The sequence below is a fragment of the Lampetra planeri genome, chromosome 7 (genome assembly GCF_965212315.1).
Source record: "Lampetra planeri chromosome 7, kcLamPlan1.2.h2, whole genome shotgun sequence".
Classification (NCBI taxonomy): Eukaryota; Metazoa; Chordata; class Hyperoartia; order Petromyzontiformes; family Petromyzontidae; genus Lampetra; species Lampetra planeri.
This window is the reverse complement of record NC_136113.1, coordinates 18163987-18186604: the sequence shown is the minus strand read 5'-3', so window position 1 is coordinate 18186604 and position 22618 is coordinate 18163987. Positions and strand designations below refer to the sequence as shown.

The window sequence follows — 22618 nt, the reverse complement described above, 5'->3', positions numbered from 1 at the left end:
ACCAGTTTTTAAAGAGACAAATAACAGACCAAACCTAGACATATTTGTCCATCAGCTTAGGTGTATCAAAGCTGCGCAGTAGTTTACTGTAATAAGTTCAAGACCAGTACCAGATCTTGGTTCACATAAATTCCTGCCACCTGAACACAAGTACCAACTCCCAGACCGTGTGGATCAAATCCAGACAGTTTGGATAAGTGGCAACGCTAGTAGGAGGATTACCCGAGTCTGGACTTGAACAGGGAGTCGAGAGCACACATGACTGGGACAAAGTTGCCAATCATGGCTATGGGGACTCTCTTTAACAAGCAATGGAGCAGCTCTCATCTCTCCATTGGTGACCCCGAGCCAGTGGCGGACATTTCATATTGCAATGGCCATCGCCAGGCCTCTCAAAGGCAAGACTGCTATTAATTTACCTTAAGTACTATTTTATTAACCCAAAAGTGATGATGGGTTGAGGAGTCGACCAATCACTGGGATTTGAAATCGCATCCTTCATGTGCCACACGAGATTAATAATAACAAAATCACCGCATTAAAAAGCAATCTGAACAAGGAGGGAGGAAAAGTGTTGCTGTAAACTCCGACACACGCACGCATCAGAGGCTCAACTTTGTCACACGGCAGCGAATGCAGAGCCCGCAAGACGCGTGTGAAATGCGACATTCAGAACGCACCCACACATGCGCGTGGAATTCCCGACACGGGGCAGGCACCTCGACGCTCGCCAACGCATGGACAGCGGCATCGTTCAAATTTCCATGAGAAAATGTACGGCTTTTGTTTTTTCCCCCAATAAAGAAACTCTTCCCCCACCCCCACGAATCAACAACCCAAAGTTGGTCCCTCACGCAATAAAAATGCTGGAAGCGTTCATAATTAAGGTACACGACTTCACTTTTCCCTTTTAGGAAATTTTGTCTTGGAAAAAAAAAACCAGTTCGCACAACGACGATAATTCATGAGGCTCGGCTGTGACAGCGTAACCTTGGCGAGGCAACAACACGCGCCGGGTGCCAGCATCGTGGCGTCGGTTGCCCATTTAACCGTGCCGACAGCCCCCAAAGACCGCCTCTGCCGCCATCTTCCAGCATGGAGACCCCTGGGAAGGGCCCTCACTTCCAATGCCCAGGTATATGGGGTTGGCCTCCTTTGGTCGTGAAGAGTGCTTTTTCAAGGATAGACACAACTCTGTCATAGGAATGTGTAATTACTACTACCGGCTCAAAAGTTTTTAAACCAACTACTACCAAAGGCTTTTGCCAACATCATCCTCCAAGGGCCCAGGGGAAGGGATGGGGAATGTAGCCGTCTTGTAGGTTTATTAAAATCAGTTTAACATGTCGGTTTTCGCGACCAATATCATCCATAATAGGTTTTTACGGATTAGATCGCGTAAATATAAAAATGTGTCGTTAAACCCGCCACCACCAGACACAGCCAATAAGTAAGGTTTGTCACGTAAACAGAACATGCCAATTCGTTACGAGTACAGCACACTGGTGTGTTGGAGAGCAAAGCAACAACATTTACAATCGGAGTACGACAGTAATAACAACTCACTTCATCATGCGACGGCCAGATTTGTGGAGAAATCCTCCCGTTTCGTTCCTAAAATAGAGTAGATGTGATGGCATCACTTATTAAAATCATTTTGTTTTGCTTTACCAGTAACTGCATGAAAAACTGTGAAAATCAGTAACAGGCTTGCCAGTGTGACAGTGTAACGGTTCGCACACTGGACTTGCTATCCAGAGGTCGCAGGTTCGATTCCATCTCCTGGCGCGGCCATTGGTAGAAGTCAACAGTGGTCATATTACAGAGGCACTGGTCCCGTGGAAGTTCAGGGCCAGTGTACCAGATGAGCAGCGCCCACGCTCGTTTGAGCAACACTGTAACGGGACCCCGCTTGGGCGGTCACGTTTGCATTAATGATGACTCAGCCAGGCTCCGCTCGGCACCCGCGGGAGAATCACCGCTCAATCAAGCAAAGGAGGTGCAGGGCTGCGCTCGGGTAGTGCGAGGGTGTAGCTTTTCGTGTAGTTGTTACGCACTAAGATAAAAGGGGCAAGGTTTGTTTGCGTTTTTTTTAAATACCATAAATTCTGATAGAAAAAATGTATTCGGTACAATTAAATCTTGACTTAAAGCTTTCGTGACTGCAGGAATTCATATTCTTTGGGTCTTTCGGTAAAGTCACGTAAATAGGTTCAAATTCATAAACATTAAAATAAATAAAAAACTACGACGTTTCGATCACAACACAAGCGATCGGCATGAGGAGGAAAACAGAGGGGGAAAGCTGCTAAAAGCAGACTGTTTTAAAGGTTTAAAATGGGTGTAGCCCAAGGGTCATAAACGAAGTGGGCGGGGCTAGTGGTCTAAATGTGAGAGATTATCATGTTAATGTAAGATCGCAGAGCGGCCTCCACTACGAGGGCGCGGAGGTGGTTATGTTACTGTGAGAGATGAGCGTGTTAATGTGAGAGATTAGCATGTCAATGTAAGATCGCAGAGCCGCCGCCGCGTCGAGGTCGGCGCGCGGTGGTGGCTATGTTGGTGTGAGAAATTTACCTGTTAATGTACGAGTTGCTTTCCTGTAGACAGAGCATTGGACACTGTCTACAGGAAAGCAACTCATACGGATGCCTACCTAAAACCTAACTCCCACCACCATCCATCCCAGAAGAATTCCCTCCTCAAAACTCTACACCATAGAGCTCGATGTATCTCCGACCATCATCACCTAGCCAGCGAACTGAAACACGTGCACCAAGCTCTCAAGATGAATGGATATTCGGACCACACAATCCATAAAGCTATGACCACCCCAACCGTTGGGAAAGAACCATCTCAGGACCCAATCAAAACCATCACCTTGCCATACATAGCAGGGGTCACCAGAAATATTTCCAAAATCTTGAGGAAACACAAGATCCAAGCTCGATTTAACACGGTACATAAAATTTGTGATCTGATCTCATCAGTGAAGGATAGGATCCCCGATATGCAATACCCCGGCGTCTACAAGCTAACCTGTGTCTGTGGCAGTAGTTACATTCGGGAAACTAAGCGACATGTCTCGGACCGTATTCGTGAACATAAGGCAGATCTGAAACACTGTAGGACCAATACCTCGGCTGTGGCTGATCATTGTTTTAATGCGGTGGGCTCACACTAAATTGATTTCTCTAAGACAAAGGTACTTTGTAAGCCCACTAGCTATCAACAAACATTCGTTCATGAAGCCATCCATATATACAGGCACAGACACAATTTCAACCGAGAAGATGGGTACAAACTTAGCAATCATTGGAAGGACGTTATCAACCAGTTAAAGTCATAACTGGCTGTGATGTTCCCATCCTGCCACCTCCCGATGTTAGTTATTTCCCTGTGGCTTCGGCTCTCCAATTTTACAATAACACGCTAATCTCTCACATTAACATAGCCACCTCAGTGCGCTCCCCGTGGAGGCCGCTTGCTGACCTTACATTAACATGCTAATTTTACACATTAACATCACTAGCCCTGCCCACTTCGTTTATGATCATTGGGCTACACCCATTCTAAACTTTTAAAACAGTCTGCTTTTCAATCTTGACTTAAAGCTTTCGTGACTGCAGGAATTCATATTCTTTGGGTCTTTCAGTAAAGTCACGTAAATAGGTTCAAATTCATAAAAGTAAAATAAACAAAAAACTACAACGTTTCGATCGCAATACAAGCAGTCGAAAAGCTCCATTTTCCTGATGAGGTTCACTTGTGCTGTGATCGAAACGTCATAGTTTTTTTGTTTATTTTATTTTTATGAATTTGAACCTATTTACGCGACTTTACTGAAAGACCCAAAGAATATCGGTACAATCAATGACAGTGACGCCTCGTAGGGCCAAGCAAGATGGTGGTGGCTTAGAGAGGCCTTCGTACAGCAGAATAATCATGGCCGCTGCTACTACTGAAGGTCATCATGATGAACGACAACACTTAAATCCACTTGCGTGTATAATCGCAAGTGGGTTGTTATTGTCAACGTGTGCGCACAATAAATGATCGTGGATGCTTAGAAACATCAGCCACAGTTCCACTCAACCTGACCATGCAAAGCAGTAATGTGCAGCGTTTCCACGGAAACCACACTAATTACATGCCATGAACAGCCCTTGATTACATCGGCCCAGCAGCGTGCAGAGTCCCAAAAGTACCCCACAATCGCATGCACATTGCTCCCAGGGGAGACGCCGAAGCGTCGTTGGGGCTGCTACATATCCCCTGTTGCCTGGTTGGCAAGGCATCGGCCAGGCGAGGAAGCGCATGGCAGGTCTGGCCAAAAGTAGCCATGGGCTATGAATCCCATGATCCCCAGACTGCTTGTGAATATATTGTCAGTGGTTCGTACATTGCAGTATGGATTGATGATATCTAGTGATGATGAAAGTACCCTTTCTTAACACAGTAATTTCAGTTCCAATATTTATGGAACCAAGCTCAATGGATCATGTAACAGTTAAGTACAATTATCTTCATCATTAGACCTCCTTTGCCAGTACCAAAATATAATAATAGGGTTTTCCCCCTTTTTTCTGGCAACAAAACTGAAACCTTTTTACAAGGAATAATGTCTCCATTAACCACAATGCTTGTGGTCAAAATGCAAACAAAAAATACACTGATAATATATGCATTGTCCTTGAAACTGATTGGTCCACACCAGAGACGGCTTTCTTTTGAGCCTCGTCTCAATTGGTGCTAGACCAGAGAACGCCAAAAGTCGTACAGCTCAAAGACAATGCACTATCAAAGTAATGAGACGAGGCTTAAAAGAAAGCCGTCTCTGGTGTGGACCAATCCGTTTCAAGGACAATGCATATATTATCAGAGTGTGTTTTTTGTTTGCATTTTGACCACAAGTATTGTGGAGAATGCAGACATTAATCCTTGTAAAATGTTTCAGTTTTGTTGCCAGAAAAAAGGGAAAAAACCCTATTATTACAATTATCTTGTTTCTTAGTATAATTTGTCATATAGACTCACCTCCACCACAAGAATGTGGAATTTCATCTGCTGACTCAAGGCTGTAAACAGGAGTTTAGCACCATCTCTCTGCTCATGAGCCGCAAGGCAGTGGATTGGTGGCACAGAGGTTAGCACACTGAGCCACGAGCCCCGCCACAGAGATGGACACGGCCGAGGCGGCAAGCACTCGAAACCGGTCCTGGATCTCTCCCGATTGTGTTTACAACTCAAATAATCACCACTTTCAAATGAGAATGGAGAATTCTTGATCCAGAAGCGGATTGCCAAAGGGCTGCGAGATACGGCGCAGCGGAGCTTTTGTTCCAGGAATCCATACACTCGGTGTGTATTTCTTTTTACATATTTTGGCCATAACTGCACTTTTAAAAAATAAACAAATGCTATTTAACGATTCAAGATTACGATTCTCTGCTTTATAATATTTCCAAACAGAAGTAGGCAAAGGGCATCAATAATGTCACTTAATACGATGTAATTTTCTTAAAAAGGTACTCGGTTATCCATAACAGCCGAAAACCTCAGTGTTAAATGGTACTCGGTTAGTTGAAAAGGGCTTGTGTGATAATACAAATCGGCGAGGTCAGATTTGGCAGGATGCCAAGCGTCAACGTGAAAATGTTAGCACAAGATTTTGCGCAAATCAGTCAAAACAAACATGACACACTGTATTATATTGCACTAGACAGCAGGCTCGTGGTAGTTCATCAACTGTAACGAGCACCTCGAGCTTGGTTGAACAGTGTAATTGGAGATTACTGTAAGCAAAGTAAAGTATCGTTTCACCATCACTACCCATAATCAATGCACGTGTTGATTTACATCCTCTCTGGCACGTTCTCGCCTTTGGCTGTAACTCCATTGTTAGTCTTGACCACCAACGATAACCCCTTTTAGCGACATGTTCTGACCAATACGTTGTCTCTAACCTGCATTCTCTCATCCGAATCTGTGCCCCATTGTCATTTCAAGCACGCGGAGCTCCGTGCTTCTTCGCACCCTTCTGGGCTTTCGTTACACTTGTCGACGTCCACGTTTCTCAACCATACGTCATAGCGGGAAGTACAAAAACACTCTTCTTTGAGCCCTGTCCACCTTCGGCAGCTGCCCCAGGTATGCACACTGCTGTTTCCCAGTTTGTTTAGTGAACCTGTGCATGGCTTTGTTTGTTCTCATTCATCCTGAACCAACTCTGAAGCCTTATGTAAGAGATTCTTCTCAGATTCACAAAAACGGAACGGCCACACCACGATTACATGACGAGCATACAACCGTCTCTTCTGTCCCAAAAGGTAACGGACCAAAACGGAAGAGCCTATTGATGTCACTCACAAGAGAGCAATTTTATGGTTTGGTGAACATGTACGATGCAATATTGATGAGTATGCGATTTTCATTTTACTCTAATACAATGGTCAAACTTGGTAAATTCGTTCGAGGAGTTGGTCACCGACTCTGGGCTTTACAAAGCATGCTTGGTACTGCATACCCGCACAAGGCATTCAACATCATCATTGTGAATTCACGCAGACGCACATACCGTCTGGCACAACATGTATGGAATGGGTAAGTTTAATTCGTAAGGAAGCAAGAGGCCACGTGTCACACGGCGGTACATTACCACAATTACGTCCTGCATGCATTTGTGCCCGCTGGCAGCCAGCGCGAACGCGTCCATACGCTTTAATGCTGGCATAGAATCGATGTCTTGCAATGCACTTTGGAAGCAACGGAAAGCTCCGGATCACTTAGCGCAAAGGAAATACGGCAATAATGCACGTCGATCGTGGAATTGGCTAATGGGTGTGGGGGCTCGGAACAGCCCAGACCCCCAGTGGGACACTGCTGGCAAGACTGATCCTTCTCCGGATCAAGTTTCACGTGTTGGCCAACTTAAAATTTCCACTTAACAAATGAACATGGGATAACTATTTTGTTATATTAATGCAGTCGTGATAATTTCGTAATGTTGACGAGTTTTGCCAAAATGCAACCCAGGTTCAGTACAAATAAGACAACTCTTCACCTCCATCACTAACAGTGACTCAACAGAAAATGTACTGCTCTCAAAAAAGGCCACTGCCCAGAATGTTATCCTGCAATCGGAAGGCTGCGAGTTCAACAATGGTTAGGGGTTTAATCTGCCCATCAACCTTACAGGGTCGATAAAATTGACACCACTACGTGGAGAAGTCAGCAGTGGTTGATCTAAGGAAAGACTCGTACCCACCATTGGAATGTGGAATTTCCATCACCAGTTCAGGGCTGTAGGTAGAAAAGGAGCACCACCTCACTGCTCATTTGAGCAGAAATCACTTCTGACTTCATATTCAAGAAGACAAGGTTTTGATCTATGCTTGTTTATAACGGATATCAGCTCGTATGCAAGTGCCATGTGGATTGTCGCAAGTCTGGGAGAAGACAACGGTGTCGAGTCATTCATCCAGCTGTGTATAAATCACGGCTGACGAGGATGCACTATTTACTGGGGTTTAGTATTCCATTGTTCAATACAAGCCGAGAAGAGTCAGGATTGCTATGAGTCAGTAGTTTGACGTACAATGTGGAAGCTGTTAGCGCGACGTCTGCTACAAGTGTGCGCTTGTATCATCTTGCTCAATAAACACCACAGTTGCCGCCTGTGTGCAGATGTGTACACGCGCCCAACACGCTTGCATCACTACATTTAATTATAACTGAAACAGCATCCAAATATATATTAATTTAGTGCCCTATTTATAATCATCATATTATTAGCATGCTAAATAACTGAATTTGTTCAACGTGAATGTCATCGGTGGGTCTCAAACTCGCTTTCAAGCGGTCGTGCTGAATTTTGAACAATGTTCGTTGCACGTGGAAGAAGCTGCCGTTTGCAGACAGATGTACGCTGAGAGAAAACGGAGAACTCTCCAAAGACGAGTCAGAACTCAACATCGTCCACACCCAGCACAGAAACAGCTACAATACATGCTAATTTTAAAAACATGTTAATAACCTCTAAAGGAGCACAAACATGACACGGGCTCACGACTCACGGCAAAGCACACACACTCAGGCCTTCGTGTTTCTAAATGTACTTGCGTGGAGCCTGCATTCTTGGTTTCACTGTTGATACGGGTGTTTCAAAAGCTACTTGCAGATAAAGATAACGCGATGTCGACACTTTAGAAATTAAACGATGGGTGGTGCATCAGCAGTGCTGGCCACAGTGGGAGCTCGGGACACGCATATCAGATGAAGGCAGCGGACAAGCCAACCTCAAAACTGGCTAGAAACATGTTGAGGCTTTTGCAATTGCTCCCTCAATCTAATCACTCACCGAGATGGGCAAAGACATCAGCCCCACCCTGGTACAGAGTTAATATTTTTTACAAGCATTCCACACTCATGTATTTCATCCCAACGACCTTTAGAAACTGCTTTGGAAGAGAAAATGCTGGACACACGAACTGCGCATCATTAAAAGGTGTTGCTTGCATTTGAGCCGAAGCAGATGGATGCTGTTGTCCCAGGTCACAAGTTCGTCGTGGTCCTCTTCTCTTACGTCACCACCACACTTGCTCAAATTTATTTTGATGGTGACCGAACACGAAATTACCACAAAGCCCCCACTCTGCCCAGTCACCCTTGCAGAAGAGCGTTTTAGGTCCAAGAACCCGACCCCAGGTAAACAAATAAAAATTATATTCTTGGTTCTTTCGGTAAAGTCACGTAGAAGGGAAACAATAAAATAAAAAAATATATTTTTTGTTTCCCTTCTACGTGATTTCACCCGAAAGAACCAATAATATGAATCCCTGCAGTCACGAAAGCTTTAAATTTAAATTAACCAAACTGTACTGCTAAGCTTCCCGCCTATAGCAACCCAAATTGCCCAGCGGAGTGAAGTACTGCGTGGTAAAATTACCCCTTCGACCTGCACAGCATGGGGAGCCGATCGTCCAGCAGCAGATTGGCACAGTGCTGTACATCTGCACATATACCGATGGGACCAGTACATCAGTCAGGCAAGCACCATCGACTTTCCACACAGCGGTACTGGTTTTATCGACCCTCCAGAGATGATAGGCTTGGACACAGTTGCAACCTTCCCAATGGAAGGGGAGCGAGCACCTGGGTGGACGCAATGTAATCACCCACCCAGGCGCGTTGAAAAATAATTCCCAAAATATCGCAGTGATGAAACCAAGTGTGCATTGCGGTCAGAATTAGCGGTGGGAGAGTAAAGCAGGCATTACATACCAAACACCCCGATGTGCCTGGCTAATTATAGCCAAGTCATTAGCCAGGCCATTATGGAATTGGCCTCGTCTTAACGTGAAATTCACCCACAACTGGAATGTTACGCTTTGCGCCGTGAAGCCCGCCGATGAAGTGGACAGCCGAGCAACAGGTCAAGTACATACACCTACAATGAGCCAAGAATGTGTCCCGCGCGTGACGTCACTCCACATGAGACCCAACCCCCCACGTGACGTCACTCCACATGAGGCCCACCCCCTCATTAATATTCATGAGTGGGTGGATTTTTACACTCACGCAGAGGAAGGTCGAGCTGAATTTAATAATTTATTACGCAAAGTCGCTTCAAATATGATGTTTCTTTACAGAAACAGAAAGTGACGGTAACAATGCAGCACACTGCTACATCCGTCACTGTAAAAGAGCCTCCCCCGTTCATTAATATTCATGCACACGTGGAGATTTACACAAACGCACAAGGTCGCGCACTCCACATGCCGCACCCCTCCCCTCATTAATAATCATGAGGGGGTGACGTCACTCCACATGCCGCACCCCTCCACAATAACCATATGTGGGTGACATCATTCCACATGGGGCAATCCTCCCTCCCCCTCATTAATAGTCATGAGCTGCACAATTTTTCTATTGAATATTTCAGATTTACTGCAATATACACCCTTCCTTGAACGGACAAAAAAGCTAGTTATTGCTAGGGTTGTGCAATTTCTGAATATGTTGTACAATTTATTCATGGAGTTAAAATGTGCACAATTCTTTATCAATACAGTATACAGAGTTAACTCGAGGTGTTGTAAACAGTGGCGATAATCTGGCAAAGTGCTGTGCATCTGCACATACATATATCGATGGGACCAGTACATCAGTCGGGCGAGCACAATCTACGGTGGCGAGATGTTAACTACCTCTCCTGGTATACGGGAGGTTGTGGGTTCGTCAACACTCACTCGATGCAGACCCTGGTGCCTGTATATTTGGAGTGTGCATATTCTACTCGTGGTCGCGTGGATTTTTCTCTGGGTCCTCCGGTTTTTCCCTCCACATTTTGAATCAACGTGCATTTCGAGTATTTGGCTGCTATACATTTCCACATAAGCCACTTCGTTGAGCTATCATTTGTGGCCAGGTCGCTTCTGAAAAAGAGCTCTATATAGCTCAGTGAGCCTTACCTGGTAAAATAAAACAGGGTTTAGTTTAGCTCACAAACTAGAAATGCTACGAAAATAATTATCGCTTTTAAGGTACAAAAGGGTAGATAGCATCACACAAATGCACAGACTTCTCCAGTCTCTTACCCTCCTGGGCATAACATTTGTAACATTCGTAACATTTGTCAGACAGCATCGACACAATACTTCATTCACAGCTTTGGGGACGCATGCTTGTAAAGTAGTGACTTGGAGGTAGGGTTACTGGATCACGCAGCAATTGCACATTAGATACTCGTCTGCAGGGGCTGTTCAGTGCCAGTCGGAGGCAGTACAGAAAACTCTTAGACCTCTCCCCTCTTATTTCACTCCCATCCGCACACTCTCCGCTCCAGCAACCAGGCAGGGCTTTCTGTCGAAGGCGCCTCCAATCAACCTTCACTCAGTGGCAGGTCGCTCAGTGCACAACCACCCTCTTCCCAGCAATTGGTGCTGCATAGCGTCCTGAGATGTGGTTACCAGAGGTGTGGACTCGAGTCATGTGACTTGGACTCGAGTCAGACTCGAGTCATGAATTTGATGACTTGCGACTCGACTTGGACTTGCATAACAATGACTTTGTCCCACCTATGAGATGTGGACTCGAGTCATGTGACTTGGACTCGAGTCAGACTCGAGTCATGAATTTGATGACTTGCGACTCGACTTGGACTTGCATAACAATGACTTTGTCCCACCTCTGGTGGTTACTACATTAAACTCTACAGTACAGAGGCCCAAATTACATTGTATACAGACTCGGGCTTTCTCAGGCAAACAAAAGCAGAATTATCATCTATTAATATTACTCTGATGCATCCATCATCCCACATCCTCATTTGTATCCTGCATACTCCTTCCTACGCGAGACTAAGTAATTGTTCCCATCCAATCACCATTTTGTGTGGAACTTGAACATGGCTTTGTACATTGACTACATAAAAACAATGGTGCAGTATTACATTGTAGGCAAGGGGAAATAGTGTGTAATCGACACGTGCAATTACACTAAACACACAGTGTATTGAATAAATACAAAGATACCCAATACTGTACATGCAAATGATGTTTCTTTAAAAACTGATGTCTATAGATACTTGGCAAGGAGCAGCTTTCTTAGATACGAGTCAGAGCTCTTCACTCACCTCCGTGAACCCTCCGACTTGATTCCTCCACCCAATTTAAGGACTATCAGACGGCTTCGTGTTCACTCATCCACACACTGACAGTCGCAATAATACACTCACTCATCCACACCCTCACCCACTCACTCACCACACTGACAGTCGCAATAATACACTCACTCATCCACACCCTCACCCACTCACTCACCACACTGACAGTCGCAATAATACACTCACTCATCCACACACTCACCCACCCACTGACAGTCGCAACAATACACTCGCTCATCCACACACTCACCCACACACTCACCACACTGACAGTCGCAATAATACACTCACTCATCCACACACTCATCCACTCACCACACTGACAGTCGTAATAATACACTCACTCATCCACACCCTCACCCACTCACTCACCACACTGACAGTCGCAATAATACACTCACTCATCCACACACTCATCCACTCACCACACTGACAGTCGTAATAATACACTCACTCATCCACACACTCATCCACTCACTCACCACACTGACAGTCGCAATAATACACTCACTCATCCACACACTCATCCACTCACTCACCACACTGACAGTCGCAATAATACACTCACTCATCCACACACTCATCCACTCACTCACCACACTGACAGTCGTAATAATACACTCACTCATCCACACACTCATCCACTCACTCACCACACTGACAGTCGTAATAATACACTCACTCATCCACACACTCATCCACTCACTCACCACACTGACAGTCGCAATAATACACTCACTCATCCACACACTCATCCACTCACTCACCACACTGACAGTCGTAATAATACACTCACTCATCCACACACTCATCCACTCACCACACTGACAGTCGCAATAATACACTCACTCATCCACACACTCATCCACTCACCACACTGACAGTCGTAATAATACACTCACTCATCCACACACTCATCCACTCACCACACTGACAGTCGCAAAAATACACTCACTCACCCACTCACCACACTGCACATTACAACACTTTCTGCTTCTTCCTTCGCACTGCTTAAACTTTTGAATTCCCTCCTCCCATCATCGTCTCTTAGCCAACACGGTTATCATATAACCTTGCCTAATTGAAGATACTGTACATGTTTAAAGTGCCGATTTGTGCTGGCCGCTTGACGTTTGGGATCTTTGGGCCTGCGCTCAGCAACTGCTATAAAAAACAACACCTCCATTCACATAAATATCCACACTCGCATTCACCTCAACACATGTGCCCATCAGCTGATTGCAGACACGGGGGGCGTCTGGTGTTGCTGTGGAAACCCATCGCAGCATGCCGAACGTCAAACAGCTGCACAAGCAACAACCTTGACAGCGTGATGATGATGGGGGGGGGGGTGACAATTACATGATCCTTAACAATGCATAGCATTGATGTTGCGACGGACAGACCAAGCAAGGCGAGGAGAATGCGGAGGAGGAGGCGAAGCGCATTGCGTGTCGTGTGCGCGTGCTTTGGGGCCGGGTGTGTCCCGGGTCTCACGCGGACGGACGGCTCTGCGACTCCGCGGGGGGCCGCAGTGTGGGGGGGGCCGCGGTGTGTGGGGGGGGGGCGCGGTGTGTGGGGGGGGGCGCGGTGTGTGGGGGGGGGCGCAGTGTGTGGGGGGGGGGGCGCAGTGTGGGGGGCAGTGTGTGGGGGGGGAGGCGCGGTGTGTGGGGAGGCCGCAGTGTGTGGGGGGGAGCGGTGTGTGGGGGGCCGCGGTGTGTGTGGGGGGGGCCGCAGTGTGTGGGGGGGGGGCGCGGTGTGTGGGGGGGGGGGGGCGCGGTGTGTGGGGCGCGGTGTGTGGGGGGGGGGAGCGGTGTGTGGGGGGCCGCGGTGTGTGTGGGGGGGGGGGCCGCAGTATGTGGGGGGGGGGCCGCGGTGTGTGGGGGGCCGCAGTGTGTGGGGGGGCGGTGTGTGGGGGGGGGGGCGCAGTGTGTGCGGCTCGGGTTTCCGAACACGGACGCGGCTACCGTGACACGCGGGACACCCCCCAGTAGAAGAGTGACTGGGCACACGGAAATTGAACCCGACTGGCATTTGTACAAATGTCCGGAGAAACACGCGCACCACGCGGGCAGATAGGTGTGGATTGTTGACACCTACCACTTGTAGACTGACACGGGCACGTACATACACTCAGTTATAGGTACTGTACGTACACACACGTGTACACCATGTAAGTGTAAACTTACAGTACACGTAATGCACACGCGTACGTACACATACTCTGTACATTTACACAAACTTCAAACACGTTCTAAAAATAAGAAACTCATTCGACACGCATATTAAAACACACAAAGACATATACACGCCCAAAGACGTGTACACGTGCATGTAAGTGTAACACACATGCAGACGCGTGTCCACAGACGTGTGGTGTCAATGCACTCACTGTATGCGTTGGAGAGCGGGGGAGATGCGCTCCCTTCGTCCATCCCGCTCAGACGGTGCCAAGCAACGCGTGTCAGTACGCGTTCGTGTCACAGTGCACACGGAGTGAACGCTGCGAACACGAGAACACGCAAACACGAGAACACGAAAACTAATCCTCAAATAAGTGCGCAACCTCCTCCCCGGTGCGCAGTGTGCGAGCGACGCGATGGGTTGCAAACTTATATAGCCATGGGGCAAACCATGTGCCCGTGGCGAGAGGATCAGAAGGGGGTAGGAAATACTCAAAAAAATTTAATGATAGTGCTTAACGACCAACGATCCGAACTAAAGCGTGTATATATATTTTTATAATAACTACATGAAATTTAATTTATCAATAACATGTGTTTTTTCTTTTGTAGCAATTACAAAAACACATTCTTCTGGTAAAATCATAAACTCCCCCCCTTAATTTTCAGTGAGATTTATGAAATGGAAGATTCCACTACGCGGAAAGCCGTGATGACCTTTTTCACGCATCTCAGTACACAATTGCTCACCGTTGCCATGCGATTGTGATTTAAATTTGTACTGTATTTGTTGTATATTGATTATACAAACATGACATTCATATAAAGTACATATGTGCATTTGTAAACACAATTTGTACAACATTGCACATATTCTTTTCAGTTTTTGCTGTGATATGTTTTATTTGTTATTGTTGCTTTTGTTATATTGGTGACACAAGTCACTCTTGAAAATTAGTGTTTCCCTAGTCAATTAAGTTTTCACTTGGATAAATAAAATTAACTTGCAACTCAAAATATGCAAGTCACTGTTATACATGTGGAATTCCCACTATGTACAATCAGTGGGGCTATAGTCGCATTTGTGAGACGAAAGCTTTACTTGCCAGCTGCACAGACTATGCGTTTATGACGTCGACGAGGACGTTAAACCTCCAGGCTCCAACTCATTGTGTGAATAGTTTAGGCCCCACCACCCCTCTCGCTCTCTGCGCCTTTCCTTTGTAAGACCCGCCCTTCTTTAAGCCTCATTGTCTTCAGGCCCCCCCGCCTCTTCCCCGAGACACAGTTGGGCTGATGTGGGTGGTGGGTGAGGGTTGGGTGGGTGAGGGTTGGGCGGTGGGTGAGGGTTGGCTGGTGGGTGAGGGTTGGGTGGGTGGGTGAGGGTTGGGTGGGTGGGTGAGGGTGGGGTGGTGGGTGAGGGTGGGGTGGTGGGTGAGGGTTGGGTGGTGGGTGAGGGTTGAGTGGTGGGTGAGGGTTGGGTGGTGGGTGAGGGTTGGGTGGGTGGGTGAGGGTTGGCTGGTGAGTGAGGGTTGGGTGGGTGAGGGTTGGGTGGGTGGGTGAGGGTTGGGCGGTGGGTGAGGGTTGGCTGGTGGGTGAGGGTTGGGTGGGTGAGGGTTGGGTGGGTGAGGGTTGGGTGGTGGGTGAGGGTTGGGTGGTGGGTGAGGGTGGGGTGGTGGGTGAGGGTTGGTGGGTGGGGGGCAACACAGCAGCCAAGGGACATGTTCCAGGCCTTTATCGATCCAATGCTGGCTGATGGCCTCCCGTGTCAGTTGTGGGGTTTGTTTGACCATACTCAAGTATCAAGTTTATTTAGCACGAGTGGGGTGGGCATTAGTCGCCAATGTATGGTATATTTAAATCGCCGAGAAGAATCAATTTTGAGGATGAAATAGAAGTAAGCGATCTCAGATTCCTTTGGATGACTGCAAACAGGGGCAGTCAATAGCATAACTACTATAATCACCCAGGAATGTCTGTCCTTAACGCTTGTGACGTCACTCCACATTGACCAGCCCCCCTCATTAATATTCATGAGCAGTTGACATCCTCCAAATGGACATCCCCCACCCCTCCTCAATAATCATGAGCGGGTGGCGTCACTCAATATGGAGTACTCCCCCCCCCTCATTAATAATCATGAGCATGTGAAGTTTTCCAAATGGAACACCCTCCCCCCTCATTAATAATCATGAGCATGTGCCGTCATTCCACATCGAACAGCCCCCCTCATTAATCATTAAAAGGTGACGTCCTCCAAATGGACACCCCCCACATTAATAATAATTAGTGGCTGACGTCACTCCACATGGGGGGCCGAGGCGACTCCTTCACCCTCCTCGCCGTCAACTTACAACCCTCACTACTACAAAGGCAGATCTCCGTAGCGCTGTTGAGAGATCAAAGTAAAAAGGACGTCACGATGAACAAGGGATTATAACCTTAAAACTAAATAGGTTTGTGTCACCGCGCCTTTACTAATTGCACACGCAATAATGCAATGAATGTCACGTCGCGGTCTGCTTTTCGCTTGCAAGTTTCAGATTTACTGCAATACACCCGTCCTTGGACGTGCAAAAGGCTAGTACTGCTAGAAAGAAATACCCCTTCTACCATACCATTAATATTAGTTTTAATTGCTTTTGAAGAGATACAGATTTTGCCAGTGAGCAGTTATAATGGGACCTATTGTATAGTATGACATCTCTGGATGGAGAGAACCGATTCGCTCAAAGATGTTAAATCCCGATGGAGTGAGCCTATTCGATCAGTGTGGTTTGGTGAAAGCTGGGGGATATTGTGTCCCCACGAGTACCATATTATGTGATGCCCTACTGCTTAGGGGCCATCCATTTATTACGTACGCATGGAGGGGGGAGGGGGGGTTAACCCAAATGCGTACGCTTGCGTATGGGGGGGGGGGTCTACTGAAAATGTACGTATGCAAAGAAAACAAGGGGGGGGGGGGGAAGTGAAGCCTCGATAATAATTTGTCTACATTGGCCTTCAAATGAGTTAGATAGTCCGGCGGTAGACTATCCGCTTAAACACGTTAATAGTATTAATACATAATCGTTTCTGCGTAGATTAAATATCGGCCGTTCTGTAGGACTACCTTTTTTCCCGTCCAAGGACGGGTGTATATTGCAGTAAATCTCAAATATTCTCTAGAAAAATTGTCCAGCTCATGATTATTAATGAGCAGGGGGTTGCCCCATGTGGAGTGACGTCACCTGCTAATGGTTATTGGGGAGGGGTGCGTCATGTGGAGTGACGTCACCTGCTAATGGTTATTGGGGAGGGGTGCGTCATGTGGAGTGACGTCACCCGCTCATGGTTATTGTGGAGGGGTGCGGCATGTGGAGTGACGTCACCCCCTCATGGTTATTGTGGAGGGGTGCGGCATGTGGAGTGTCGTCACCCGCTCATGATTATTAATTATGGGAGGGGTGTGGCATTGTAGCTAGTTACGTTGTAATTAGTGTAGGACGCGTGTTACTGCGGTTTTTTTCCTCTCTCTTCCTACGTTAGTGACTGTATATTCTGTATATATTGCATAGATGGGTATTTCTTTTGTTGAGGCACACTAATGGGTTGTTTGTTTTGTTCTTTTGTTGAAGGGGGTTTATAAATCCAATGTAACGTTTGAATTAACCAAATCCAGTACGGGCTACATGACTTGCATTACGTACTACAAGGGCGTTAGATAAGGTCGCATTGAATTAAGTTATTCTAAATGATTTAATTTACGACGCCTTTAAAATCCACCGTTAGATCAAGGCTTCTTTCCCCACGCAGTGTCAATCGTCGAGGTTGTTTGACCATCATTCACGACGATGGTAATTACGGTTAATGAAGAACACGAGCTGTACAACCCGGCTTCGCCCGGGACTTGGATCCACCACGCCCGGCCGCCTTTGTCTCCCCAGTGGCGATGTTGACACACCACACCAGTTACTCGTTTGAGGCTGAGTCGACCTAGGGGAGGCCCAGGACCGGTTTAAATAATCGTTACCGGTGGTGGCTGTGAGCGGGAATCGAACTCGGGTCACCGGATTCGTAGCGCAGCGCGCTACCCGCTACACGACAACGCGCGGGTCACGTGACAGATGTGACGTCACAGCTCACTTGCCGTGCAATAGATCTCTGCATTATTGAGCCCCCCGCCCGCAAACACTTTAAAGTTGTATTTTTATGTTTGTACAGTCTGGAAAGTACCCACATGGAAAATTTAAAGTTTGTTGCATGTCGGGAAGTACGCTAAACATTTTGAACAGACACACATATTATATTCTTGGTTCTTTCGGTAAAGTCACGTAGAAGGGAAATAATAAAGTAATACAAATATAAAACAATTGTTTTATACAAATATAAAACAATTGTTTTATACAAATATAAAAAATATTTTTTATATTTGTATTATTTTATTATTTCCCTTCTACGTGACTTAATACAAATATAAAACAATTGTTTTATACAAGTATAAAACAATTGTTTTATACAAATATAAAACAAAATTTTTTATATTTGTATTATTTTATTATTTCCCTTCTACGTGACTTTACCGAAATAACCAATAATATGAATCCCTGCAGTCACGAAAGCTTTAAATCTAAATTTAAGACACTCAGATTCACAACTTTGCCTTTTATATACATGGAGATGTAAGTGTAATGTTTGTCAATGTTTATTTCACGTTGGTGTTTTTGCTATATGATCATTAGGGAAAATTTTACGTCATAAACTAAAAACACGTATAATTTAGCCCGCCAATTCAAACAATTCCGATTCTTTAATATTCTCTATCGATTATCACAGCCACGAAATCATACAGGAATCGATAGGCGGGAATCGATAGCCCCGATTTTCACAATACGATTCTCCTCATCAAAGACGCTAAGCCGCGGTGTTTGTGGTAATTATAAAACTTAACACCCGAATCAAAATTTTTGCTTATTTTTTTGTTTTAAAATATTAAAATAACCAAAGTGATCGGCAAACACGAGGCGCTTGTATTGTAGCGGTGATGCGGGTGGTTCTATAACTTTTAAACGTTTGTGGCGTTTTTTTGGGACATTTAAACCAGTTGCGTTGGAAAATTACAGTGCGGTAAATGCAACCTGTAGTTTAAATGGACAACGTACAGCTGAAATACAATTACTATACTGCATAATGAATTACTTTACTCATGTTTGACATGTAATGTACCGTGCATAACTTTGATGTGAAGCTTTCGTCACTGCAGGAATCAAAACTCTTTGGTGCTTTCGCCAAAGTCGCTGGTGACAGACGATGGTGTTGTGTTGCGCCCGAAACATAATTTATTTTATACCGACGTGACTTTACCGAAATAACCAAAGAGTATGTGCTGTGCATACTTTAAACCAAATAGTCCACATAGGGCTTTGCTGTGCTCATATTTAAATAAGTTTGCGATGTAGTCAGGCAAGTGACACGGAAGAGGTTGGACCGTGGTGTAGTTACTGATACAAATAAGAATGAGCTACGTTATATAATTGCAAGGTACATAGTTTATTAATGGTTATTAACTCAATATAATTACCATACAGAACGACGGCGCAGTTGGTTGTCACGCTGCGTTGTGAACCCGGCGCCATGAGTTCCATTGCAGACCACAGCGAACGCTTGACCAGCGTGGTGAAGTATGGTCAAACTCCCCATGGCAAACACCACCACGTGGTGAGGAGACCTCCAGCAGTGCATTGGCAAAGGTCTTGCCAGTGCTTGACACGATGTTTTATGCTATCTTATAGACTAGTCGACATGACTTCCCCAACAATAGTAATTTATATAACATCGCTTACTCCATCCATTCGTTTCGTCCAAATCTCCTTCCAGCTGCTCGCAGGTCGCCTGCTGCAAGATCTTGCACAGGGACCAGCTTCCCCGAGCAGCTCAAGGTGGTGGTGGTGTCGGTGGTTGTCTGCCTCTCACCACAGTCGCAGCAGATCTCTGCTGTTGTACAGTTCTGCCATCTTGCCAGGTTTGACCTTGACCTGCCGGCTTGGATGCTTAGTCCGTTCAGAGTTTTGCATGTGGTCTAACTAAACTTCAAATCTATAACTACCCCACGTGATTGAAGGCGATTGACTGGCGGTGTGGTTGTGTCGAGCGTGACTGGTGCTATTCATTAATACTGTACAATGTACAGTATTCACGTACTACTTTAATAACAAACACATTTGTAAGCATCGACCTCAGTGCAGATTTAAAATAAACGTGTCCGTGCATAGTTCTCTTGGCAGCGAGTTCCAGAATGAATATTGTTGAGTCTTAAGGGGCTGTTGAACAATGACACGCGCTGGACATTGTAAGGGTGGCTCCGTGCAGCATCAGGACGACTTCTTAATGGAGTTTTACATGACAGCAGTCTTCACGCAGTCAGATGAGGACTGGTGTACACTATTCATACATTGTCACAGTGAACGCCGTATGGATTTGCTTTACCAAGCGTTATGCATTTGTGAATAATACTGTGCGGTTATCCGCGTGACAGGAGTGAAGCAGTGTCTAGTGGTTTGCGCATCGCACTCTGAATCTGGTGGTCTGATCCGATTACCATACAATGATCAGTAGCGAATTATATATGAACTGGTTCTGGGTCCCTCTTTAAAACCGCAGACCAACTTGGTGACACACATCATGTCGCCATGGCAGGAGGTCGTCTTTAGCAGGAGATTGACAAAATGGCTGTCAGTCCGGCAGCCGTGGGCAGCAGAAGTCGCCCACTCTGCCAGAAGTTGCCCACTGCGGCAGAAGTCGCCCACTGCGGCAGAAGTCGTCCACTCCGGCAGAGAAGCCTCGGGGGGTCGGCGACCTGCGGCTCTTTAAGGACTGCTTCGTGACGTTTCTCAGATTGCATTGCGGCTCTTGATTGTTTTTGTATACCGAATTCGAAAAAAACGACTTGTTATTTTGGTTGCCGCCCCCTGGTACTGACGGATATAATTATGTGCTGTATGCTCGTGTGTGTGTGTGATTGTGTGCGTGCAATGGCCCGCGTGATTCAGGGCATAGTACGACATCAGAATGCATTTGATCCATGTACTGGCTAATTTCATCCCCAGACCCTTCACCGTCATGCACAGGAAGCACACCAAGGTAATCTGCACATGTTTGGGTCCCTGCTGGAAAGCACCTTACTGTCGTGAGACTTGGTCTCGTGTGCTTTAAATAAACATTTCATACCAACTTCAGCCAAGGACGCCGGACCAGCTTCCCAGTGCCCCGCTAATTTGTGACTTGTACAACCGGTAATTGAGGGGATGGATGGATTTTCACTTTAATCTGCCTGCCGCACCCATTGATTTCATTCTGGGTCATTCACTGAAGCTGGGCAGCACTAAGTAGTCTTTCCCGTTTTAACGCTTGCATTGTGCACACGTAGCAGCTTGTGCAAATGCAATAACGTTGCCATGGGCACTTGGGGCTTAAACACGTTTTAGTTACTCCAATCAGCCTTTATTCAACCTGGGGAGAGCCCAATGGGATCCTGACATGATTGCTGTTAGGGAAACAACAACAAAGTTTTTCGGTAACCTTAGTAGTACATGAACATTTATTGCTTTGTAATGAAGTTGCAGATAGATCTTAAGATTCGCGAAATGATACTGGAAGTCAATGGCCTACTTCCTGTGAATGAAGTCAGGGATCTTAACATCCACTTCACAACAGATGAAGTTATAACATCCTGAAAAAGTATTGGCAATGGTTTTAGGAATCAAACTGTTGATTCCATGTAAGCCAACACATGGGGCAAGTATGATAAACATGAGGCTACCTAGCTACTGATGTAATGTTAAAACAACATTTCTCTATATACAAATACTTAAAAATGTGGCTATAACCAGGGCGGTATGAGCCAAGTCTTTTGTTGACGATTTTTTATTTAAATGTAGGTAAATTCCACTGTACAGTAATGGTATTAAAAGCACAATACGTGGAAATAAAATAATTGAAATGGGGTCGTTTATATTGATTACAGATTAACTCAACATGCTATTAAAATAGAGGATATCCATGTGTAGGATACGTGTGAAAGAAGCTCAACATACGTACAGAGGCAAATGGCCTCTTTTCCCAAAAAAATGCTGCTGTGGCCATTACCAACAATTAGGCAAATCGCCAAGGGTGTTTCGGTCTTTTTGTAATGATGTTAATCTGGCCCTAGAACTTCAAACACCAAGAGCTGCTGCTGCGATATTTTGTGCTTATTATGGTTTCTTGTGATATAATTTAATTTCTGTGGAATTAACTTAACCTTTTGAAAAGTTCACTCATTGTAGAAAAAGCAATCCATTTTTTGTGCAGCAGGAGATGCTGCACTACATCGTGCTCTACATAGAGCACCTGCAGAAGCATCTTGGCCACCTCCGCCGTGCTGCCGAGACACATGCAGCCAGCAAGACATGCAGAACCCAGGGAGAGCTCCGGGTTCTGACCTCTGCAGGTCATATGCACAAACAATTATGCAACCCTATTCTTACTCATGTGCTGGGGTTGGCGAGACCTCATGTCTCAGCCCCCATCTGTTTCCCGAGAATGATGTAGCTCGCACGGCACTCAAGCTTGCATTCCCTGGGTGGAATTGGCAAAAATATGCAGTGTCACGACGATGTATGTGCCTTACGGGCTTGGCATGTGAAGAACTTTGATTTCTAGAGCTCATGGGTAGGGTCAGGGTTTCACAGCTCTGTTTTATCATATGCGGTACTAAACAATGAAGGGAAATTCCTTTGTGCTGTGATGA

The 22618-nt window shown here is 45.9% G+C and overlaps 1 protein-coding gene across 2 annotated transcripts in view; it reads right to left on the bottom strand.

Annotated features, from left to right (window-relative positions):
* LOC144720134 (echinoderm microtubule-associated protein-like 1) overlaps positions 1-14236 on the bottom strand; it is a 75533-nt gene extending 61297 nt beyond the window's left edge. The window contains exons 1-2 of one of the 2 annotated variants that reach the window (XM_078596637.1): positions 14058-14236; positions 1567-1614 (exon numbers count right to left, since the gene is read on the bottom strand). Coding sequence is in view for 1 of the 2 variants with exons in the window: in XM_078596636.1 (XP_078452762.1) it covers positions 14058-14100 (43 nt within the window). In the remaining variant the exon portion in view is untranslated. The remainder of the gene's footprint in view (positions 1-1566; positions 1615-14057) is intronic. The other variant, XM_078596636.1, reaches the window with a different exon arrangement.
* Positions 14237-22618: the final 8382 nt, after the last annotated feature.